Source organism: Narcine bancroftii, chromosome 9, assembly GCF_036971445.1.
Source record: "Narcine bancroftii isolate sNarBan1 chromosome 9, sNarBan1.hap1, whole genome shotgun sequence".
In the NCBI taxonomy this organism is placed as follows: Eukaryota; Metazoa; Chordata; class Chondrichthyes; order Torpediniformes; family Narcinidae; genus Narcine; species Narcine bancroftii.
The window spans coordinates 80,409,527-80,432,576 of NC_091477.1; the positions used below are offsets into that span (position 1 = coordinate 80,409,527).

At 37.9% G+C, this 23,050-nt stretch overlaps 1 protein-coding gene across 2 annotated transcripts in view; it reads right to left on the reverse strand.

The window, feature by feature from the left end:
* The window catches only part of LOC138742327 (C-C motif chemokine 20-like), a 107,340-nt gene that overhangs the window by 30,602 nt on the left and 53,688 nt on the right, over positions 1 to 23,050 (reverse strand). Inside the window, exons 1-2 of one of the 2 annotated variants that reach the window (XM_069896589.1) lie at positions 7,815 to 8,071; positions 4,721 to 4,760 (exon numbers count right to left, since the gene is read on the reverse strand). In XM_069896589.1, the coding sequence (XP_069752690.1) occupies positions 4,721 to 4,760; positions 7,815 to 7,841 (67 nt within the window). In that variant the 5' untranslated portion in view covers positions 7,842 to 8,071. Of the gene's footprint in view, positions 1 to 4,720; positions 4,761 to 7,814; positions 8,072 to 17,681; positions 17,858 to 23,050 lie in introns of those variants that run through there. The other variant, XM_069896590.1, reaches the window with a different exon arrangement.

Genomic DNA, 23,050 nt, shown 5'->3' on the forward strand with positions numbered 1-23,050 from the left:
TTGCAGCTATTTTATGTCCCACTCAGTATTTTTTGAATTTAGCTAAACTCTGGCGAAGTGAATGTACTATTACTGACTGTCACTCTCATAGATGTACTTGTGTATTGGCTACTGCTGTGGAGTATCTGCACAGCTGGTATAACAAATGGTGCTTAGAGTCCCACTGGTCAGACTAAGGTAGCATTGAGTCTGTTAATAAAATCCAAGAATTATTCATTCACTTCTCTGAACTCTTATTGATGACATATCACATGTATTTTATCAGGTATCTAAAGGAAAGAAAAAAAAAATTTAAATGCCTCTTCGTTCAGAAGTATCCTCAAATTCAAAGGCCACACGGGATTTTCTTTCTGTGCCACAGCCCTTCCACTGAAACGAAACCCTTGTCCATTTTTCTTTCCATGGATGATAAGTATCTCCAGAATATTCTGTTTTTATTTCAGCTTTCCAGCTTCTGTTGGTTTTATTTTTCTATAGCATTTGAGAATTCTGTGTGACGGCAGAAAGAATCTCACTTGCATTCTGACCTCGATGTTCCCCTGCATTATTCCAACAAAGCCAAATGTAAATAGAAGGAGGATTAGCTCATCTCTGTGTTGTAGTCTTGGGACCAGTTGCTGAAATCACCGATTTCTATTTATATCAGAACTAGCACTTCTGTATGGGCGTCATCCACAAGTAATATTAACTCAATTTTTCACTTTCTGCTGGTACTTCATGATCTTCGGTGTATTTCCAGCATTCTCTTTTGTTCACATTTCCAAAAATTGCCATTCAAAGTTCCATATTCTTTTGGGTTTTTTTTTAGTCACTCTTATATTTCCCATTCATCTATTCAAGATTCAAGATTCAATTTATTGTCATGTAATAAAAACACTTTCATATTACACAAAATTTCTTTTGCTTGCTGTAAGGCGGACAGATTCACCATCGGGAGAAATTGCCTGAAGTATCTCTTACAGTCAGAGAAAGAGAAGCAAAGGAAATTCACCCCAGAGTCACTGAGCGTCTGTAGATTCGCCTCCAGCGCTTCCGCAGCCTCACAGAGTCAAGTCCAAACCATTGACAACCTGAGATCCAGATCCCAACCTCCAATACAATTAGGAACTCTTCAGTGCCCTCAGCACCCTCTCGCATCACCCTCTCCTATCCCGGCTCCGATACCAATATCTGGTGCGAGTCCCTTGATCGCCGTCTCCAGCAGCCCACAGCCTTCATGGGTTCCTCACCTCGAGTCAACAGTAGCCCACTGCCTGTGTGTTTTGTGTGGTTCATTCAGCTGCAGAACCCCTCACTGGTCCGCCGATATCATCACTGCCCCCTGGATCGTCTCCTCTGATTTGCTTCTCTCGGAGTGGGGGGGGGGTGGTTTCCCTGTTTTATTGCCTGCACCAGTTCCCCCTTCCATGGAGTCTGCAACCCTTGAGACTTCTGACGATTATAGACACTGCCATCTTGGGTGCAGACCCTGCGCTGACACCAATTAACCAATTGGCTCCAAAAGCACTGTGTCACCTGTCACCAACTTTGGCCTAACACCCCATGAAAGATTTTCTTTTTGTTTTCTCCACCTATACATTAAGACATCTGTTTTCTCACTTTTCCAGTTCTGAAGACTTGTTCACTCATCTTCTTTTCCCACAAGATGGTGAATATCCTCTTTGATATTTGCATATTCATTTCCAATTTCCAACATCTGCTGTTAAACTCCAGAGGGTTGATAACTCAGCCTGCGATATCACAGACACCCGACTTCACTCCATCGAGGACATCTACATGAGGTGGTGTCTTTAAAAAGCAGCCTCTATCCTCAAAGACCCCCCCCCCCCCCCAAACCACCCAGGCCGTGCCCTCTTCACTCTGCTCCCATCAGGAAAAAGGTACAGGAGCCTAAAGATGAGCACTCAATGGTACAAGGACAGCTTCTTCCTCATTGCCATCAGATTCCTGAATAATCAGTGAACCAAAGACTCTGCCTTACTTTTCGTGAACTCTTATTGTTATTATTATTTTCTTTTTTATAGTAAGGTTGTAAAATGATTATAATATGAATGTTTGTTCTATGACGCTGCCCCTAAACACTGAATTTCATGACTTGTTCATGACAATAAATCCTGATTCTGATTCATAATACAATCTGCACTTATTTGTTAACAATTATCTTAATAGAGGCTTTTTTTATGACTTCACATGGTAGCGCCAGTGATTATCCTATGGCCAGGGTTGTGGGAACTACAAACCACAAGTTAATGTTTTACTTCTTTTTATTCAATCTGATGTCTCTAATTTGAATTTCCTGGATTGAAATTTGTTGCAAGCATTCTACCCATAGCACTTTCCATATTATTTTCACCCTTAGCAGGCATCATCCAAAATTCCCTGAGTGATGGCTTTACCACATAATCTGACAATAATCCTTTTCCGACTCACTGTACGACATAGGTGTGCAAGAGGAAGAACATGAACCAGTTTCAGTGACATCCGAAGGAACAAGAACAGAGTTGTAATAAATTAGGAAACCAGGAGCATAAAAAGGGTACTCAACCTATCATGTGCTCTGCCATTCAGCTCGAGGTCACATCTTTTCTTCTGCACCCATTCCCCATATTCCTTGACCTTTTCTATTCTTTTTTTCTTCTATTCTTCTTTAACTACTTCACAAACCTTTGCGGCACAGACTGCATTAACCATGAGGAGACATTCTTACGCCGTTCAGTTTTAAATGATGTCTCTTTTCTTTTGTCACTATTGAGATTTTTCCACTGGTGAAACACTTCACCATCTTTTTGGAATGTTCCCTGAGGACATTATATGCTTTAATAAGATCACCCCTCATTCTTGTAAACTCCATTTTCTTCATTTAATTTCTTCAGCTGCTCAATAAATTAAAAAATCTCTTTTGGACAGGGTCTGTGCCAAGATATCATTTCTTAAATAGAAGACTAAAACTGTTCTTGGAGCTTCAGATGTTGCCTCATCAATATCCTTAACAATTGCAAGAACATTTTGTATTTCTGAACTCTAACCTCTTGAAATAAGGCCATTTGTCTTCCTCACCTTTTGCCTCATCTGCCTGATAGTATTTTTGGTGATTTGTGCAGGAGAAGACCCTGATATCGTTGTACTTCACAGATGTGCAATCTTTCTCCATTTAGAAAATAGTCTGCCATTCAATTCTTCTTATCAATGTACATAATCTCCCCATTTCCTACATTAAATACCATTTTGAAAATAGCTAAGAGAAAAACATATCAGTAAACCTGCATTCAGAGACCTTAGTGCGAATGATGCATGTTCCCTTCAGGAGAAAAGTTAAAATCTAAAGCCCAAAACACACAACAAATCATACAAAACCAAAGATGTGCTCTTTGGGGATAAAATTGTTTTTTTTTGTGGGAAAGAAAAGGGAATGACCAGTGATGACTTCATATCTTACCTTCCGAAAAAGGACGATAAAGCTTATTGCAAAGCAGAAGCAAGCAGAGTAAACGTAGGCATTAATGGAAATTATTTGAAAAATAGTGACCCCCCCATAATATTTGAGACAGACACTTTTTTTCCTTTATTTGTCCTTGTGCTCCACAGTTTTAAATTTGTAATCAAACAATTTACATGTGATTAAAGTGCATATTCCAGATTTTATTAAAAGGTATTTGTTTACATTTTGGTTTGAACATGTAGAGATTACAGAACTTTTTATACATAGTCCCCTCATTTCAGGACATAGCAATGGTATGTACATTAAAGTAATCATGTTTAGTAATTTGTTGCATATCCCTTGCATGCAATGACTGTTTGAAATCTGTGATTCATAAACATCTTCTCTGCTGATGCTTTGCCAGGTCTCTTCTGCAGCCATCGTCAGCTCCTACTTGTTTTGGGAGCTTGTCCCCTTAAGTTTTCTCTTCAGCATATGGAAGGCATGCTCAACTAGATTTAGATTGGGTGACTGACTTGGCCAAAATATTTTTTTCCAGTTTTCAGCTTTGAAAAACTCCTTCGTTGCTTTAGCAGTATGTTTGGGATCATTGTCTTGCTGTAGGATGAAGTACCATCCAATGAGTTTGGAGGCATTTGCTCAAACTTGAGCAGATAAAATGTTTCTGTACAACTCAGAATTCATTTTGCTACTGCTGTCAGCAGTTACATCATCAATGAAGATTAGTGCCCCAGTACCTATGGCAGCCATACATGTCCAAGCCTTAACATCACCATGTTTCACAGATGAGGTGGTATGCTTTGTATTTTGTGCAATTTCTTTACACCTCCACACTTTGCTCTTGCCATCACTCTAATGCAGGTTAATCGTGGTCTCATCTGTCCACAAGACCTTTTTTCCAGAATTTTGCAGGGACTTTTAAATACTTCGTAACAAACTGTAAAATTTGGCCATCCTGTTTCTGTGGCTAACGAGTGGTTTGCATCGTGCAGTGTAGCCTCTGTTCATGAGGTAATCATTGAAATATCCATACCAATATGCTCTTTGCTTTTAATTATATTCTAAACTGTTTTTTTTTTGTAATCCTAATGTTTGGGTGTTATCTCCTACTGTTTTATTCTTGTTTATCAGCCTCATAATGGTGCCTTTGACTTTCATTGGGCACAACTCTGGTCCTCGTATTGAAAAATGGCAACAGCAGACTCCAAAAGTGTTCAAAAGCTTAGACTCACTCTCTTACACCTGCATCAATGAACCAATTAAACATACCTGAGTACTCACATGCACCTGTAGAGCCAAATGTTCCAAATATTATGGTGACCTGAAATGGGGAACAAGGTATAACAAATGCTGTAATTCCTACATGGTCAAACCAAAATGTATACAAATAACCTTGAATAATATCTGGAATGTGCACTTCAATCACATGTTGATCACAAATTAAAACCTGTGGAACACAAGGGCAAATAAAGGAAAGAAGTTTATTTGTTCCAATCATTATGTTGACATGACTATAGGTAGTCAACCAGTCTATTGGTGTGAGAACATTTTGAGGCCATTATCAAGAACAAAATTAATGTGGAATTTGTCTGGATTTGATAAAAGGAGATTATAAATTAACCCGACTGAATTCTTTGAAATAACAGAATGAGCAGTAGATGCTGTTGACAATAATTTATTCAAAGAATAGAAACACAGGATGTAATTTGGTTAAATTTTGGTAAAAAATGGTTAATGAGTTGACCAAGAAAGCATTGGTTCTCTTCCTCTCTAAAACAGCCCAAGCACGCCAACAATGAAATTCGAGCAGATATGGTTAAAGGCAGATGAGTCCAAAATGATGTACTTTGAAAGACAATGATAAATTTTGTTGAGCAGTTGGAAAGTGCAGAAGAGTGTGACATCTCAGATTCTGAGTTGGAGGCAGAAAATGTTTGATAGAATGGCTGCGCTGATGAAATTAAATTAGAAATTAGTGAAGTTAAAAGATTAGAGAATCTGAGACCAGTCCCCTTTTAGTCAATCAAATATGAAACAATGTAGAGAAAATTATTCTACTGGCAGATAAGTCACAAATCAAAGGTAATTGTTTTGAAGTCATTAGCAAGAAATCCAGAAAGAAAATAAGAACAACTTGCTTTATGTAGGATTAAAATCAATAATGTAATGCGTAAGAGTGGTGAAATCTGATCCAGTAGGAATTTGTAAAAGGCGATTAGAGATGTGATACTGAAGAGTAATTTGAAGGCTTATGGGAAATATGGAATTAAGTGACACAAGTGTTTCAGAGAGTAACTACATGTTTAATGAGTTGAATCCTCCTTCTCTGTGCTGCAGAATTCCTTGATTGCATGGTTCAAGTTTTCTGCTTTGTCAACACCTAATTTAATTTAATTTCGATGTAAATTCCGAGCCTGTGCTGTCCACATACCCCAATTCACCTACAATCCCCCATATGTTTTTACAGATGGGAGGAAATCTTGAGCATCTGGAGGAAACTGGAGCACCCAGAGGAAATCCACACAGACATGGGTGAATGAACAAACTCCTTATAGAGTATGCCAGATTTGAACCCAGGTTACTGAAATAATAATAGGGTTGCACTAACTGCTAAATTAACCATGCCATCCTTACATATTTACTCTAAGGGATTTGCTGTAATCATGTTCATGGTCAAGTCTCCCAAATAGAGTTAACTGCACTCTGTGCAAAGTGCATTCAGATATTAATGTCAGTGTTGGAAATGTCATCATCTTTGTAAAGGCACAGAGAGTGCATTGGATTTCAATTCATCTGCTATTCCTGGAATCTTTCTCTCTCCAACATTATGTACATCACAGGAAATAAAGAACCCATAATGATTTTAATTCTGTCTAACAACTAACTCTCACCAATTTGACAAGATTCATGAAAATTCCTAAAACTTTGGAAAAACAAGATGAAACAAGCTGTGTGGATTCAGAATTGGCTTGCCTGCAGATAGCTGAGGGTAGTAGCAGATGGAAGGGTTTTTTTTTGGCCTGGAGGTCAGTGACTAGTTATCTGTTCTGGCTGACCTGGTTTTTGAGATTTTTATAAATGACCTGGATGAACAGTGGAGGATGAGTCAGTAAGTTTGCATATGTCAAGCAGATTGGAGGTGTTGTGCATTGAGTAGAGGGTGGTTGTAGGTTACCACAAGATATAGACAAGATTTAGAGTGGGTGGAGAAGTGGTAGATGGAGTTGTGATGTGTGATATGTGTGAAATGATGATTTTGGAAGGTCAAACTTAAAGGTAGAGTACATGATTAATGGCAGTGTGGAAGAACAGATAGACCTTGGTGTCCAAATCCGTAAATCTCTCAAGGTTGCTGCCCAGGTTGGTGGGAAATTATGAAGGTTTATGGAGTGCTGTCCTTCATTAGTTGGGGAATTGAGTTCAAGAGCCATGAGGTAATGTTTCAGCTCTATAAAACTCTGATTAGACCACACTTTGAATATTCTGTTTCGTTCTGGTCGCCTCATTACAGGAAGGATGTGGAAGCTTTGGAGAGGGTGCAGAGGAGATTTACCAGGATGTTGGCTGGATTGGAGACAAGGTTAACAAAGCTAAGTCTTTTCTCTTTGGAGTGAAAAGGGATAAAAAGTGACTTAATAGATGTCTACAGGATTAAGAGGGGCATCATCAGGGGCAGGTGCTTCACACAGAGATTAGTGGGTGCCTCTGGGAATGCATTTGAGGAGGTTGTGGAAGCTGATACAATAGGCCCATTTAAAAGACTTAGACCCAGGCTCATGAATGTAAGAAAAATAGAGGATTGTAGGTGTGAGGGGGGAAAGCTTAGTTTGTTGAATAGGTTTCTTTTTTTGGATGGCACAACATTGTGGGCCAAAGGCCCTGTACTGTTTTGAAATGTTCTATGATAATGTTGATGATCCCTGAATTATTGGTTGAGAAATATAACTATTTAAATCTTAGACAAGATATTTTATGGAAGTTAATTGTTTTTGCAATGGTGGGTGTTTACACTCTAGATAATTAAAATGAGGAATATAATTAAATATTGCTACAGCAGGATGAAAGAGAAAATCTTGATATTCCCATGATTTCACCACTGATGACAAGGACCATACATTATTGGAATGTGATGATCTACAGCTTTCCTTTCAAGTGGGAATCCATATTGATCACCAAAGATGGGAATGTTGGAAAACCATTGATGAGCAACATCACTGTATTTTGTATATGCAGGTATTCCCTGACTTGCGACCTCTGTGACTTACGTCCATCCAAAAATTTGTTTTAAAAAAAAGAAAAAATTTAAAATTTACATGGTTTATGTTGTATTTAACAAACTATAACAGGGACACGGGGCCAAAATGTGTGTACTTACCTTGTTAGTCGGCATCTCGGGGTCCATAGTCTGGGCACGGCCATCCTATGTGCTTCCTGAATTTGTCGATCAACCTAGGCAAATCTTTCCATATTCTGGTCCGTGCTTACCTTGTGCGAGTCTTCGGTTGGTGAATATGCAGTGGGTTCACATATTGGAGTTCATTTGAGGGTACGAATTCAATATTGTAGGGTGCGAACCGAATACTCACACAAGGTAAGCATGGACCATTACATGGAAAGATTTGCCAAGGTTGATCGACAAATTCATGAAGCTTTAAGTTGTTATCATCAAATCTACGATGAGAAAAAGATTTGATTAAAAAGTTTGCTTTAAGACTTCGATACTCCACATGCGCGGGCAAAATTCCGACCTGTGTCCATTTCAAGATACGACCAATTCTTCAGTCTCAGTTACAGTTGCAAGTCGGGAAGTACCTGTATTACATACTGAAATCACTGTGTGCCAGTAGTGGAGGAAATAAAAGGTTATGATGGTGGATGGGGCACCAGTAAAGCAGACTGCAGTATCCTGAATGTTTTTGAGATTCTTGAATGTTGTTGGGGCTCCAGTCTGCCAGAGAAGTGAAAATGATTCCATCACACCCCTAACTAGTCAAGTCAAGTCACCTTTATTTATCGTTCAAACCATGCTTGCACAGTAAAGACGAAATAGTGTTTCTCTAGGACCAAGGAGCATATTTACATAAATATATTAGAATAGAAGTTAAACACACTAAAATATTAAAATCTTAAGACATATACAGTAAAAGTCCACGGTAACCTATTCACATATGTTCTGGGAATTCAAGAGTCTGATGGCTTGGGGAAACAACTGTTGCCCATTCTAGACCTAAGGGCCTGAGTGCTGCAGTACTTTCTACCAGATGGCAGAAGGGAGAATAGTTTACATGCTGAGTGTGTGGAGTCCTTTGCAATGTTTATTGTCTTTCGCCTGCAACTAGTGTTGTAGATGTTCCTCATGGTAGAAGAACCCCCAATTATCTTTTCAAACTGACTTCACTATCCTCTGCAGGGTCTTGCAGTCTGAGGAGGTAAAGCTTCCAAACCAGGCAGTAATACAGTTGCTCAGGATGCTCTCAATACATCCTCTGTAGAATGTAGTGAGGGTGGAGGGTGGGAGATGGACTTTCCTCAGCCTTCACTAGATGTAGAGGCACTGCTGGGCTTTCTTGGTTATGGAGATGGTGTTAAGGGACTAGGTGAGATTCTGTGCCAAGTGTACACCAAGGAACTTGATACTCTTGATGGGCTCAATGGTAGAGTCATCAATGGTCAGCGGAGCATGGTTCCCCCGGGCCCTCCTGAAGTCGACAGCTATCTCTTTTGTTTTTTTTTTTATGTTCAGATACAGGTTGTTGGCTCCACACCAGTCCATTAGCGACTGCACTTCATCTTTGTATGTTAACTCGTCATTCTTACTAATCAAACCCATCATGGTCATGTTGTCAATGAACTTGATGATGTGGTTCAAGCTGTGTTTAACTGCACAGTCATGGGTCAGCAAAGTGAAAAGCAATGGACTAAGCACACAGCCCTGGTGGGGGGGAACCCCATACTCAGTGTGATAGTCTTGGAGATGCTGTTTACAATCTGGACTGCCTGAGGTCTCCCTGAAAGGGTTGAGAACCCAATTTCAGAGGGAGGTGTTCAAACCCAGCAGGCGCAACTTCCTTATCAGCTACTGATGTATGATTGTGTTGAATACCAAGCTGAGGTCAATAAACAACATTCAAACTTACAAGTCCTTGTTTCCCATGCGGGTGAGGGCTAAATGGAGGGTGGTGGCAATAGCTTCATCCGAAGAGTGGTTGGATCTGTATGCGAACTGCAGTGGGTCTAGTGACAGGAGCAACAGGACTTGATATGCCCCATGGATGAGCCTCTCAAAGCACTTCATGACCATGGGCATGAGTGCGATCGAGCGGTAGTCATTGAGGCAGGATACAGACTAATGCATTGTAGAATGGGAAAGACACTGGGCGGGATGACTGAAATTATTCGTTCACCATTGGATATGCAGCCTCTTGTAGCCTTGTTTTCATTTCTTTGATCCCATTCAATTTATGGTTGTTGATGGATGACTCACTAGTGCTAATGACACTTAACGTCAGGGGAAGCAGTTTGACCTTCTTTGTGTTGGAGATTGTCATTGTCTGACATTTTTGAGTGGCATAATTGCTTCCTGTCACTTTCCAGCCTACTCTGGAATGTCATTTAAGTCTTGTTACAAACATGCATGAGCCAATTCATTTGATATGGAGAGGCCAATGAAATTGAATATTGTGACATTTTCAGTGTGAACAATGCCATTCTTAATCATATGGTAGAAGGAAAGTCGTGATAGAACAATTTTTTTTTCGCACTATGAACCACATTAACCAAAATACACACAAACATTTCCCTCTTGAATATACAGTGTCATTTTCTCCCCTTCCCCCCCCCTTCCCTCCCTCCTTCCCACCCCCTCCAAACCCATTAAACGTTCAAAATATATGATACAGTAAACCCATTAAACAATGTCATCACACAATGAAAATAAACAAGAAAATTGTGTCATCTACTTTTACACACTGGGTCAGTTCATTTCGTCTTCTTCTCATTTTATCATTTTAGGGGGTGGAGGTCCGCGGTAGGCCCCCTCTGTTGTGTTCTATGTACGGTTCCCAAATTTGTTCAAATAATGTGACTTTATTTTTTCAATTATATGTTTTTTCCAATGGAATACATTTATTCATTTCTATGTACCATTGCTGCATTCTTAGGCTTTCTTCTGATTTCCAAGTTGACATTATACATTTTTTTGCTATAGCTAAGGCTATCATAATAAAACTTTTTTTGCGCTTCATCCAGTTTGAGGCCTAATTCTTTATTTCTTATATTACTTAGAAGAAAGATCTCTGGATTTTTTGCTATGTTGGTTTTTGTGATTTTATTTAATACCTGGTTTAGATCTTCCCAAAACTTTTTCACTTTCCCACATGCCCAAATTGCATTTACTGTTGTACCTGTTTCCTTCTTACAGTGAAAACATCTATCTGATAATGTTAGATCCCATTTATTTAACTTTTGGGGCATGATATATAGCCTGTGTAAACAATTATATTGCATCATGCGTAGCCTCGTGTTTACTCTATTTCTCATAGTACCGGAGCATAGGTTTTCCCATATTCCATTTTTTATCTTTATGTTTAGATCTTTTTCCCACTTTTGTTTGGGTTTATAGCTTATTTCATCATTTTCCTTCTCTTGCAGCTTGATGTACATGTTTGTTATAAATCTTTTTATTATCATTGTTTCTGTAATCACATATTCAAAGATGCTTCCTTCTGGTAACCTCAGTCTACTTCCCAATTTGTCCTTTAAGTAGGCTTTCATTTGGTGGTATGCAAACATTGCACCATGAGTTATTCCATATTTGTACTTCATTTGTTCAAAGGATAATAAATTAATTCCCAAAAAACAATTTTCTATTCTTTTAAATCCTTTTCTCTCCCATTCTCTAAAGGAACGGTTATCTATTGTGAAAGGGATTAGTTGATTTTGTGTCAATAATAATTTTGGTAGTTGGTAATTTGTTTTTTTTTCCTTTCTATGTGAATCTTCTTCCATATATTGAGTAAATGGTGAAGTACTGGTGAACTTCTATATTGCCCCAGTTTTTCATCTCACTTATAAAATATATGTTCTGGTACCTTCTCCCGTATTTTATCTAGCTCTATCTTGGTCCAATCTGGTTTTTCCCTTGTTTAATAAAAATCTGATAGGTATCTTAATTGTGCTGCTCTATAATAATTCTTAAAGTTTGGTAGCTGTAAGCCCCTTTGTTTGTACCATTCTGTTAATTTATCTAGCGTTATCCTCGGTTTCACCCCTTTCCATAAGAATATCCTTATTATTCTCTTTAGTTCATTGAAGAATTTCTCTGTTAAGGGAATTGGTAATGATGGGAATAGGTATTGTATCCTTGGGAAGATATTCATTTTAATGCAATTTACCCTTCCTATCAGTGTTAGTGGTAATTCTTTTCAATGTTCTAAGTCATCCTGTAATTTTTTCATTAATGGCTGATAATTTAATTTGTAAAGGTGGCCTAAATTATTATTTCATCTAATACCTAGGTATCGGATTGCTTGTGTTTGACATTTAAATGGTGATTCTTTTTTAAACTCTGAGTAATCCACATTATTCATTGGCATCGCTTCACTTTTATTTGCATTGATCTTGTACCCCGATATTTCTCCATATTCCTTCAATTTCTTATGTAATTCTTTTATTGATATTTCTGGTTCTGTTAAGAATACTATGATGTCATCTGCAAATAAACTTATTTTATATTCCTTCTCCTTTATTTTTATCCCTTTTATTTTATTTTCTGTTCTTATCAGTTCTGCCAATGGTTCTATTGCTAAAGCGAACAGTGAGGGAGACAGTGGACATTCCTGCCTAGTTGACCTGCTTAATTTAAATTGGTTCAACATATATATCCATTTACTCTCACCTTCACCAGTAGTCCCTTATATAATGCTTTAATCCAATTAATGTATTTCCCTGGTAGGTTGAACCTCTATAATACTTTGAATAAATAATTCCATTCTAGCCTGTCAAAGGCTTTCTCTGCATCTAAAGCAACAGCCACTGTTGGTATCTTATTTCTTTGTACTGCAAGGATTAAGTTAATGAACTTACAGACATTGTCCACTGTTTGTCTTTTCTTAATAAATCCAGTTTGATCTAGTTTTACTATTTTTGGTACACATTCGGCCAATCTGTTTGCTAATAGTTTTTGCTATTATCTTATAATCTGAATTAAGTAGAGATATTGCTGGTGTTAGTGGATCTTTCCCTGTCTTTGGTATTATTGTAATTATGCTGTTTTACATGAATCTGGCAAGTTTTGTCTTTCTTCTATCTGGTTCAATACTTCCAGTAGAGGAGGAATTAATAACTCTTAAAATGTTTTATAGAATTCCATTGGGAGTTCGTCCTCTCCAGGTGTTTTATTGTTCAGTAGCTTTTTTAATATATCTTGTATTTCCTCTATTTCAAATGGTTTTATCAATATGTTTTGCTCCTCCTCTTGAATTTTCGGTAGTTCAATTCTAGCTAAAAACTCATCTATTTTGTCTTCTTTCGCTTCGTTCTCAGTTCGGTATAATTGTTCGTAGAATTCCTTAAAGTTTTCATTGATCTCTGTTGGGTTATATGTAATTTGTTTATCCTTTTTCCTTGATGCCAATACAGTTCTTTTAGCTTGTTCTGTTTTAAGCTGCCAGGTTAGTATTTTGTGCGTTTTTTTCTCATCACTCGTAATACTTCTGATTTATTTTCATTATGTTCTTCTCCACCTTATACATTTCTAATGTTTTGTATTTTTTTTTTTTTTGTCCGCCAATTCTCTTCTTTTTGTGGTATCTTCCCTTGTTGCCAGTTCTTGTTCTGTACTTACTATTTCCCTTTCCAGCTGTTCTATTTCCCGATTGTAGTCCTTTTTCATCTTAGTTACATAACTTATTATCTGCCCTCTAATGAAGGCTTTCATTGCATCCCATAATATAAATTTGTCTTTCACTAATTCCGTATTTATTTCAAAGTACATTTTAATTTGGCGCTCAATAAATTCTCTAAATTCCTGTCTTTTAAGTTACATGGAGTTTAATCTCCATCTATATGTTCTTGGTGGGATGTCCTCCAGTTCTATTGCTAATAACAGGGGTGAATGATCAGATAACAATCTAGCTTTATATTCCATTTTCCTAACTCTCCCTTGGATATGGGCTGACAACAGGAATAGGTCAATCCTTGAGTATGTTTTATGTCTATTCGAATAATATGAATATTCCTTCTCCTTTGGGTATTGCCTCCTCCATATATTCAAAAGTTGCATTTCCTGAATTGATTTAACCATAAATTTGGCTACTTTGTTCTTTTTGCTAGTCTTTGTCCAGTTTTATCCATCTTTAGGTCCAAATTAAGGTTAAAATCCCCTCCTATCAATATATTCCCCTGCATATCTACAATCTTCAAAAAATATCTTGCATAAACTTTTGATCCTCTTCGTTAGGTGCATATATATTGACCAAATTCCAGAATTCTGAATATATCTGACACTTTATCATTACATATCTCCCTGCTGGATCTATTATTTCCTCCTCTGTTTTGACTGGTACATTTTTATTGATTAATATAGCTACACCTTTGGCTTTTGAATTATATGATGCTGCCGTTACCTGCCCTACCCAGTCTCTCCTTAATTTATTATGTTCCACTTCAGTTAGATGTGTTTCCTGCACGAATGTTATATCTATTTTTTCTTTTTTTCAGTAAATTTAATAGCCTCTTCTTTTTGATTTGGTTATTTATTCCATTAATATTTATAGTCATATAGTTTAACATGCCCATCTCATACTCTGTTTACACCTCATTTCCGCTTCCTCACCACCACCTTTCCCCTTTTCCTCATTTTTATCTCTCAGTTTTCCTTTTTTGAACTCAATGTATGACAACACTTCTAAAACATAAAACACTTCAACAACTCCCACATCTAAAATTTCCTTAACCCCAAGTGTCCCCCCCTCTCTGAGTCACCCCTTGTCCCTTGCCGGGCAACCATAACTCCCCTCTCCATTCGGATTGCGAACCCGTTTGCAAGTGTCAACTGATTTCGCAGTGACTGTTATTCTCTTCCACCCAGCCCCCCCAGAAAAGACATTTATCTTCACATTAAAACAAAGCACCCTCTCTTTTCTTCTCTTTTTTTCCCCTCCTCTTTTTTCCCATTTCTCCCTTAGTTCCCTTCTTTAGTTCTTACTTATACATTATTTTTACATCTTTATATATAGTTTGTCATCGTTCTTCATTCTTGTTACATCTCTTCATCTCTCTTTCTGTCCTGCAGGCGTTCTGCCAATTCTCGTGCTTTCTCTGGATCCAAGAACGGTCTGTTTCACTTCCCCTGTGATAATTATTTTAAGCATCGCTGGATATCTTAACATAAATTTATAGCCTTTTTTCCATAGGATCGATTTTGCTGTGTTAAACCCTTTCCTCTTTTTTAGGAGTTCAAAACTTATGTCTGGGTTAAAAAAAAAAAAAAATTTTGACCCTTGTACTCCAATGGTTTTTTGTCTTCTCTAATTTTATTCCTTGCTTTCTCCAGTATATTTTCTCTTGTCGTATATTTTACTAAAATACATCTTGGTTTTTGTTGTGACTGTGGTTTCGGGGCTAGTGTTCTGTGTGCCCTTTCTATTTCTATTCCTTCCTGTATCTCTGGCATTCCCAGGACTTTTGGGATCCATTCTTTTATAAATTCTTTCATATTTTTGACTTCTTCATCTTCCTTTAGGCCCACTATCTTTATATTGTTTCGCCTACTATAGTTTTCCATTATATCCATCTTCGGAGCTAACAACTCTTGTGATTCTTTAACTTTTTTGTCACTTTCTTCCAATTTTCTTTTTAAGTCGTTCACTTCCATTTCAATAGCCATTTCTCGTTCTTCCACATTTTCTAATCTTTTCCCTACATCTGTTATGTCCAGCTCTATTCTACTCACTTTTTCTTCTGTACTTTTCATTTTTCTTTTCATTTCACTAAATTCTAGTGTCAACCATTCTTTTAATGCTTTCATTTGTTCTTGAAAATGTTTTTTATCTATGTACTGTCCATTTATTTTGCCTTCTATTCCTCTGTGCAGAGCTTGGTGTTCTTCTTCTCCTTCTTCTGTGTCTGTTCTTGGGTTTGTGTCTTCTACTTCTCTTCCTTGTATCTGTGTCTCTTCTGACTTTCTTGTTGAGCTGCTTGCCTCAGTCTGTTGGTTGTTTTTTTTTTCATGGCTTCTTGATGTTGGTTCTCTTCTTCTGGCCTAGTTATCTGTTGGGCTTCCTGTTGCTGTTTTTCTTTCTTATCACTCCCTTTCCCATTGCTTTCCTCCTCTTCCAGCTGAGAGCCCTGCTGTCAGGCATCTCTCAGCTGGTTGTGCTGTGTAGGTTCACTCCACAGTTGGGCCCCCCTCCCGTCGGTGCTCTCCTTTTACTTGTTGTGCGCAGTTGCGCACCTCTGTTTGGCTCAGTGAGCCATTTTTGCAGTCCCGCGGTCAGGAGATTGCGACCCTGAGGGGTCTCCACTAAGCTCGGAGAGTGGGGTCCTCTGTCCACGGCGGGTTCCTGCTACTTCATGCAGGTAAGGCCTTCTCCTTTCTCTTCCGACGTCTTTCCTTCTTTTTTTCCTGTTGATTTTGGTTTTTCTTTCTTAGGTGCTATTTTCTTTGTTTTCTCCACACCTTTATCTTTTATTTGTTGTGTTTTGTGTTTCTTGAGCTTTGCACTTTCTTCACTTTTTTTCTTCTTTTCTGGAGAGGGCTGGTATTCTCCTACCAGCCACTACTCCATCACGTGACTTCTCCTTGTGATAGAACAATTGAAGGTTATAGGGCCTGGGACACTGTCCTGCAGTAATGAACTAAGGTTGAGATGATTGACCTCCAGTAACCACAACACTCTTCCTTTGGTCAGTTTGCCATGAGTTTTACCGGAACTCATTGATTCCACACTTGATCAAAGGTTGCCTTACTGTCAAGGATAGTCATTCTCACATCATCTATGGAGTTCAGCTCTTTGGTCTACACTCGCACCAAGGATGTGTTGTGGTCTGGAGCCAAAATGGCTCCAAGGAAATCCAAATTGAACATCAGTGAGCAGATTATTAGTGACCATGTTTCGCTTGATATCATCATTGAAGATTCTTTCCATTACATTACAGCCAATTAATATCTCAACCTTCAAGAGTGCATCACTTCTTAAACAATGTGCAAGAGTTTCTGATTAGACTTTGCTCTCAAAAATCTGGAGCGGAACTTTAAGCATATCTTCTGACTCAAGAGATGAATATGCTCCTTTCCGCATGAACCAGGTCTGCTCTCCTGTTGCAGTGTGCAGAAGCAATTACAATACCCTACTTCTCTATGTAGGTCATAGGGGCAGCCACAAATGTGGCCTTGTCATCACAAGCAGAGAGAGAAAATGTAAAATGTCACTGTAAAATCACTCCTACATTTATGCAGAAATAGAAATCCGACCAATATCATTTATTCATCAAATAAGCCCACTCAATCATTTTGTTATTATAATTAAGACTAAATGACTGAAATTACAAAATGCCCAATTTTTAGACAATAAAATATTAGCATTCAGTTTCATCCCATATAAATTACATTAGAAATCATCTCCAGATAAAAAATTGGGTCAGACATTTCTGTCTGCAATGATTTATTTTGCCTGGCATTCACTCCAACTTCATTACTGAAGTAATTTGGTGTTCAGGGCTTTGTATGACAATTGGTGTTGAACATTTTCTGTGGAACTAGATGCTTGTAACACTAATTTATTAATTGGCTTTGCTGAAATAGTGAGACCTGAATTACAGCCTGGCTACACTTCTCCATCCTAATAGGTGTCAATCACAGGATGGTTTGAGCCAGTTGGGCATCAAACCTGGTTAAACTTTGAGCCTCAGTTATGGCCCAGATTAGCCAGGATCTGGAATGGGGCTTAATTTTATATCTGATCTGATATCTAGCCTGTTTATTGTGGTAGAACACTGTTTTGTAGTCATTGTACTGGCTGGCCTGGCCCGCCCCTGATACTATAACTCCTCCCCTTCAGGATTCCTAATAAAGGTGGTATCGCCCAATCCTCTCCCTTAGTACTGCCTTGGAATTGGGCTAACAGCATGTAAACTATGACTGTGAGTTTATAGTGATTAAATACTGTTAATCTCGACAATTAGGCCTGTTGCGAAGACTCATTCCAAAATCCTCGGAGTGATTTAAAATTAATAAAATTACCTTTTATAACATTTGCCAGCTGGAATAAACATTCCATGATGCAGTTGACATCAGTCCATTACTGGTCGCAGCTGGCCATTCAGGGTGGGTCAGATAGCTCAGGCAAAGACTTGCCAGTTAGCAAAGACTGTAGTCCCAGGGAGTCTTCAGAAACATCATGTCCTTTCCAGACCTCTCTGATGAACAATGCAACTACATGGTTAGGTTTTCCAAGGCTGTTAACACTGTAAACTGTGGCATTCTGCAAGAAGACATTTAGCCACTCTTCCATAGCTGTACAGCTTTTTGGTGGTCAATTTTGCATGGACTTTGAACTTCCCTGCAATTTATTGGCAGTCACTGCTCCAATAGTAGGTTCACTTGAGCTGTGTATTTGTGAAGAAATAATTTAACCTACAAATACGAGCAAGAAGCAGGAAAAGGCTACACTTCACCTCAGGCCTGATCCACATTTTACAAGGGCCACTGATTTAATTTTAATCTTCATTCCACAATTTCAATTATCCAGCGCAATTTTTTTTTTACCCCTTATTTATTAAAAAAATCTACCTTTATGTAAAAATATTCACAGATCCTGCTTCAATGTTTTCCAAAGACACCCACTGAGAGAAATATATGTTTCAACTTGAGCTCAAAGGGATGACCTCTTTCCAGATTCTCCTGCAAGAAGACATATCCACATAGGGCATATCTAGGGTATGGCAGGTGGGGCACAGAACCAGGGTGCCACTTCCATGCTAACTTTTTTTAAATGTTATCTTGTATTTGTTCAATTCTTGAATTTTTTTTGAGGTATTAAAATAGGTAATGTTTGAAAAAATATCGTATTCTTGGAAATATATTCATTAACCCTTCCCACTAAAGATATAGGTAAATTGATCCATTTTTTAAAATCTTCCTCAACCTTTTTAAGTAATGATAATTCAGTTTATTATAAATTCTTCAGATTATTATCTGTATGAATCCCTAAATATTTAATACCATCTTTTGTCCATTTTTGACTTTGATTATAGTCTTTTTTCAGTTTTATCCCAATTTATTTTATTACCCCATATTTTTCCAAGCTTATACATAGTTTTTTGAAAAAAAAGTATCAGGTTCAGTCAAATATTTTAAAGCATCACCTACAAATAAATTAATTTTATATTCTTCTTGATCAATCCTAAATCCCTTAATTTCCAAATCACTCTAAATTGCTTCTACAAGTGGTTCTATAGCTAAAATAAACAAAGTTGGAGATAAGGGACATCCTTGTCTACTTGACTTGGCCAACTGAAACAGTGCAGATATTTGACCATTAGTCACTACTTTAGCTTTAGGATTATTATATAATCCCATCTACAAAGGTCGATGCAAATCCAAATTTATCCGACACCTTAAACAAGAAGTCCCAATCCAATCTGTCGAATGCTTTTTTTTCTATATCTAGAGCCACTACAACACTCAAATCTCCTTTTTTTGTGCTAAATGGATTACACTAAGTATCTGGCCACATTTTCAGCCGACTGTCCCTTTTTAAAAAAAAAACCTGACTGATCTATATTTATTAATTTAGGTAGCAGTTTAGTCATCCTATTTGCCAAAATTTTTGCCACAATCTTACATTCTACATTTAATAATGAAATAGTTCCATAAGCTGAAGGCTTTAAAGGGTATCTATCTATTTTAGATAACACTGTAATTACTGCCATCAAAATTTATTCTTGGAGAGTATGGGTTTCTGAAACCTGATCTAATACTTTCATAAAAATAAGAATTAATAAATCTTTAAATTCTTTACAAAATTCAGGTGGGAATCCATCCTCTCCCACAAATTTATTGTTCTGTAATGAACTCATAGCCTCCCTCACCTCTAACTGAGTAAAGGGAGTACTCAATTCAATTTGCTCTTTCAAACCTAGTCTAGGCAAAGTTATCTGTGATAAATGCTATTTTATTTTTGTCCTTTAGAGATTCCGAGCTATATAATTTCAAATTAAAAAATCTTAAAGGATTCATTTATTTCTTGAGGCTTATAAGTAATAACATTAGTGTCCTTTTTAATTGCATTAATTGTTCTCAAGACCTGTTTTTAATTGCCAAGAAAGTACATCATGTGATCTTTCATCTAATTCATAATAGATTTGTTCTGTTCTTGTTATTGCTTTCTTTGTTCTATAAGCTTGTAATGTTTTTAATGTTTGTAAAGTTATTTTATTGATTAATTGTCTATGTTTATCTTCAGAACCCAATTTATGGGTTACTGTCATTTCTTTTTTTTTCTAATTGATCAATCTTTCTCATATACTCCTTTTTTAATTTTGGAAGTAAAACTTATAATTTGACATCTTAGATACACTTTCAAAGCATCCAATATAATAAAATTATCATTTACAGAGTTCAAATTTACTTCACAAATGTCCGAATTTGTGTTCTAACAAACTCATAAAAATCTTTTCTTTTCAATAATAGTGAATTCAATCTCCACCTATAAATCAGTACCTCCCACTCCTCCCAACTCCCTTTGTACATTTACTGTATAATGTTTTATTAGTTAGTTATCCACAACTAAAATAACATCCTGGAAATCAAAAGGAAAGAAAAAGAAAAAAAATCTTATTCAAATTTCTTTCATCTTACAAATTTCCTCTTTTCCAATAATAAACAGGAAAAAAGAAAATATTTCATTCAACAGAGATAAAGTATTTTCTTGGAACTGGGTGAATTCTTCTGCATGAGAAAAATTAGAAAATAATTTATTTTGTTCTCCCAGTACGAAAATCTTCAAAGTTGCAGGGTAACGTAACACAAACTGGAGACTTTATTGAAAAGAACTTCCTTAGCTGGGATAAATTCTTTCCTTCTCTTCAGTAAATCTTCATTCAAATCAGGATAGAATAATATTCTATTTCTGTCCCATTGAAGCAGGCCTTTCTGCTCCCTTGCCACTCTCACAGCAAGACTTAAACCTTCTCTCTGTCTTGATAACATAAAAATTTAATTAACATAGAACACGGCTTCTGGTTTGAGAGAGGATTTGCTCTCTGAGCCCTATGAGCTCTTTGAATTTCAACTGGATCTTCAAAATTCTTCTCTCCCAAAACTTCAGGGATCCATTTTTGACAAAAAAAATATTTCCAGAAGGCCCACTATCTTAATATTATTCCTTCTACTGTAGTTTTCCAATACATCACCTTCTCTAAGATTCACCAAAATTAAACCAGTTGTATTTTCCAGTTTATAACCTGTTTTCATCATGTTGCATTTCCTCCTGTATTCTCATTATTTTCTTATCCTTTTTATTCAATTTCTTCACAACATCCAACACTCTGTTAGTTTCCCCTTACATTTCTTCTTTAATTTCTGCATTCATTTCATTAATTTCTGCCTTCAATCCCTTCATTTCTTTTATTCTTTTAAATTGATGCTTTATTGTTGTAGATACATCTTCTACTTTACTCTGTGAAGTAATCTTAACTCTTAATTACCTCTTCTTCCTGTTCTTCATCTTTGCTGGCCAATCCTCCTCTGGAGGCCGATTCCTCATCTTCCAGCGCTGAAGTGGAGGTCCCCGACTTCTCCATGACTTGTGGCCCTACTCCCAGTAATGCCTTGTGCTTTGCTGTACTGCACATGGGACTTCTTGCATATGCGCAGTTCAGTTCTGGGTTCTCCTCTGATGCCATCTCTCTGTAGTTGCGGAGGAGTGATGCTATTAGAGGGACCTTCAACTTTCGAAGGGATCACTCATAAATAGACTACATCTCCCAGAAGTCTAGCGAACTGGAACGGGATGTCATAAAGTTATGACTTCATGACATGGCGCATGTTGTTCAGTGTTTTAAAAGAATAGACACGTGACTCGAGTAAACAAGTTCTGATTTACCTGCAACTGTGTGTGTCGATATTTTGTATTCATCAGCCACCACTGCATTTTCAGTGGCTACAAATGGTGACCCGACGGGTCCAAAATGAGCTTTTGAACCATATGGATACTGTAGCTGTTACAGTTAAGCTACCACCCTTCTGGATGGCAGAATCAGAGCAGTGGTTTCGATAGGCTGAGGCACAATTTCACCTCAGGAAGATCAAGGTGGATGTGACTCGCTATTATCACTTTGCCACTGCCTTGGATCAAGCTACTGCCAAGTGAGTCAGTGACATCCTGTGTGATCCACTGGAGCCTGGAGAGCACAAATATGTCACTCAAAATGTGCACCTGGTGCAAATTTATGGCATGTCCCGCAGAGAGAGGAACTTCAGATTGTTACACATGGAGGAGCTGGGTGACCGCGTCCAAGCTAATGGACGACATGCTGTGCCTGGCATATGGCCAACGGCAAGATATCTTATTTGAACAGCTCTTTCTGGAGATGATGCCAGAAGACCTTAGACGCTTATTGTCGCAGAGTTCTTTCGAAGACCCCAGGGCAATGGTTACTGAGGCAGACATCCTGTGGCTGGCACAAAAAAAAAACACACCAAAATGTCTTTTGACAAAGTCACTGCATCACAACTGTTTGCAGTCAGCACCTCTAATGTTGACCCTACTTCCCAAGCCAACGCTCTCAACACACCAGCTCCTATAATGAGGCAACGTCTCATGTCAGGCAGACAGCCTGTCGACACTTCCACCAGGTGTTTTACCACCAACATTGGGGAGTCAATGCACATAGATGCCCGCCACCCTGTGCATTCGCAGGAAACGCCCTGGCTGACGATCGTTAATGGCTGCGACGGTTGGCTGAAAATCTGTATGTTTGGGGTCAACTATCCCAACGTAAATTTTTGGTGGACACGGGATCCAAGGTTAGTGTTTTTCCACCAACCAGTTTCGAGACATCTTCTCCTACCCCTAACCCCCAACTCACAGCAGTCAATACTTCCAGCATACCCACAAATGGCACCAAAAAAAATGAATGTAATATTTACATGTGGCCTTTTATTATAGGAGGAAAAACCCAACACCCAATCCCAACCAACCAATTTTCCCCTGTAGCCGCTGCAACCGTGTCTGCCTGTCCCGCATCGGACTTGTCAGCCACAAACGAGCCTGCAGCTGACGTGGTCTTTTACCCCCTCCACAAATCTTCGTCCACGAAGCCAAGCCAAAGAGAAGAGAGTGTCACAACCACTACTCGGGGCCGATTTCCTTCGACCTCCTAACCACTGTCAAAGGAGACCAAGAGCTCTTGGGCATGGCTACACATAACATTTTAGACCACAAGCAATAAGTGAAATCCAATCCTTCAAGAACATAAGGAAATGTGCAACAGATAAAACCATCTGTCACCTCTTTAAAAGGTAATGACACAAATTTTTAATTGGCTAACTAGCCTTTAAACTAGCATTCTTGGTACAATTTCTTTTATCCAAGGCAGAAACTGCCT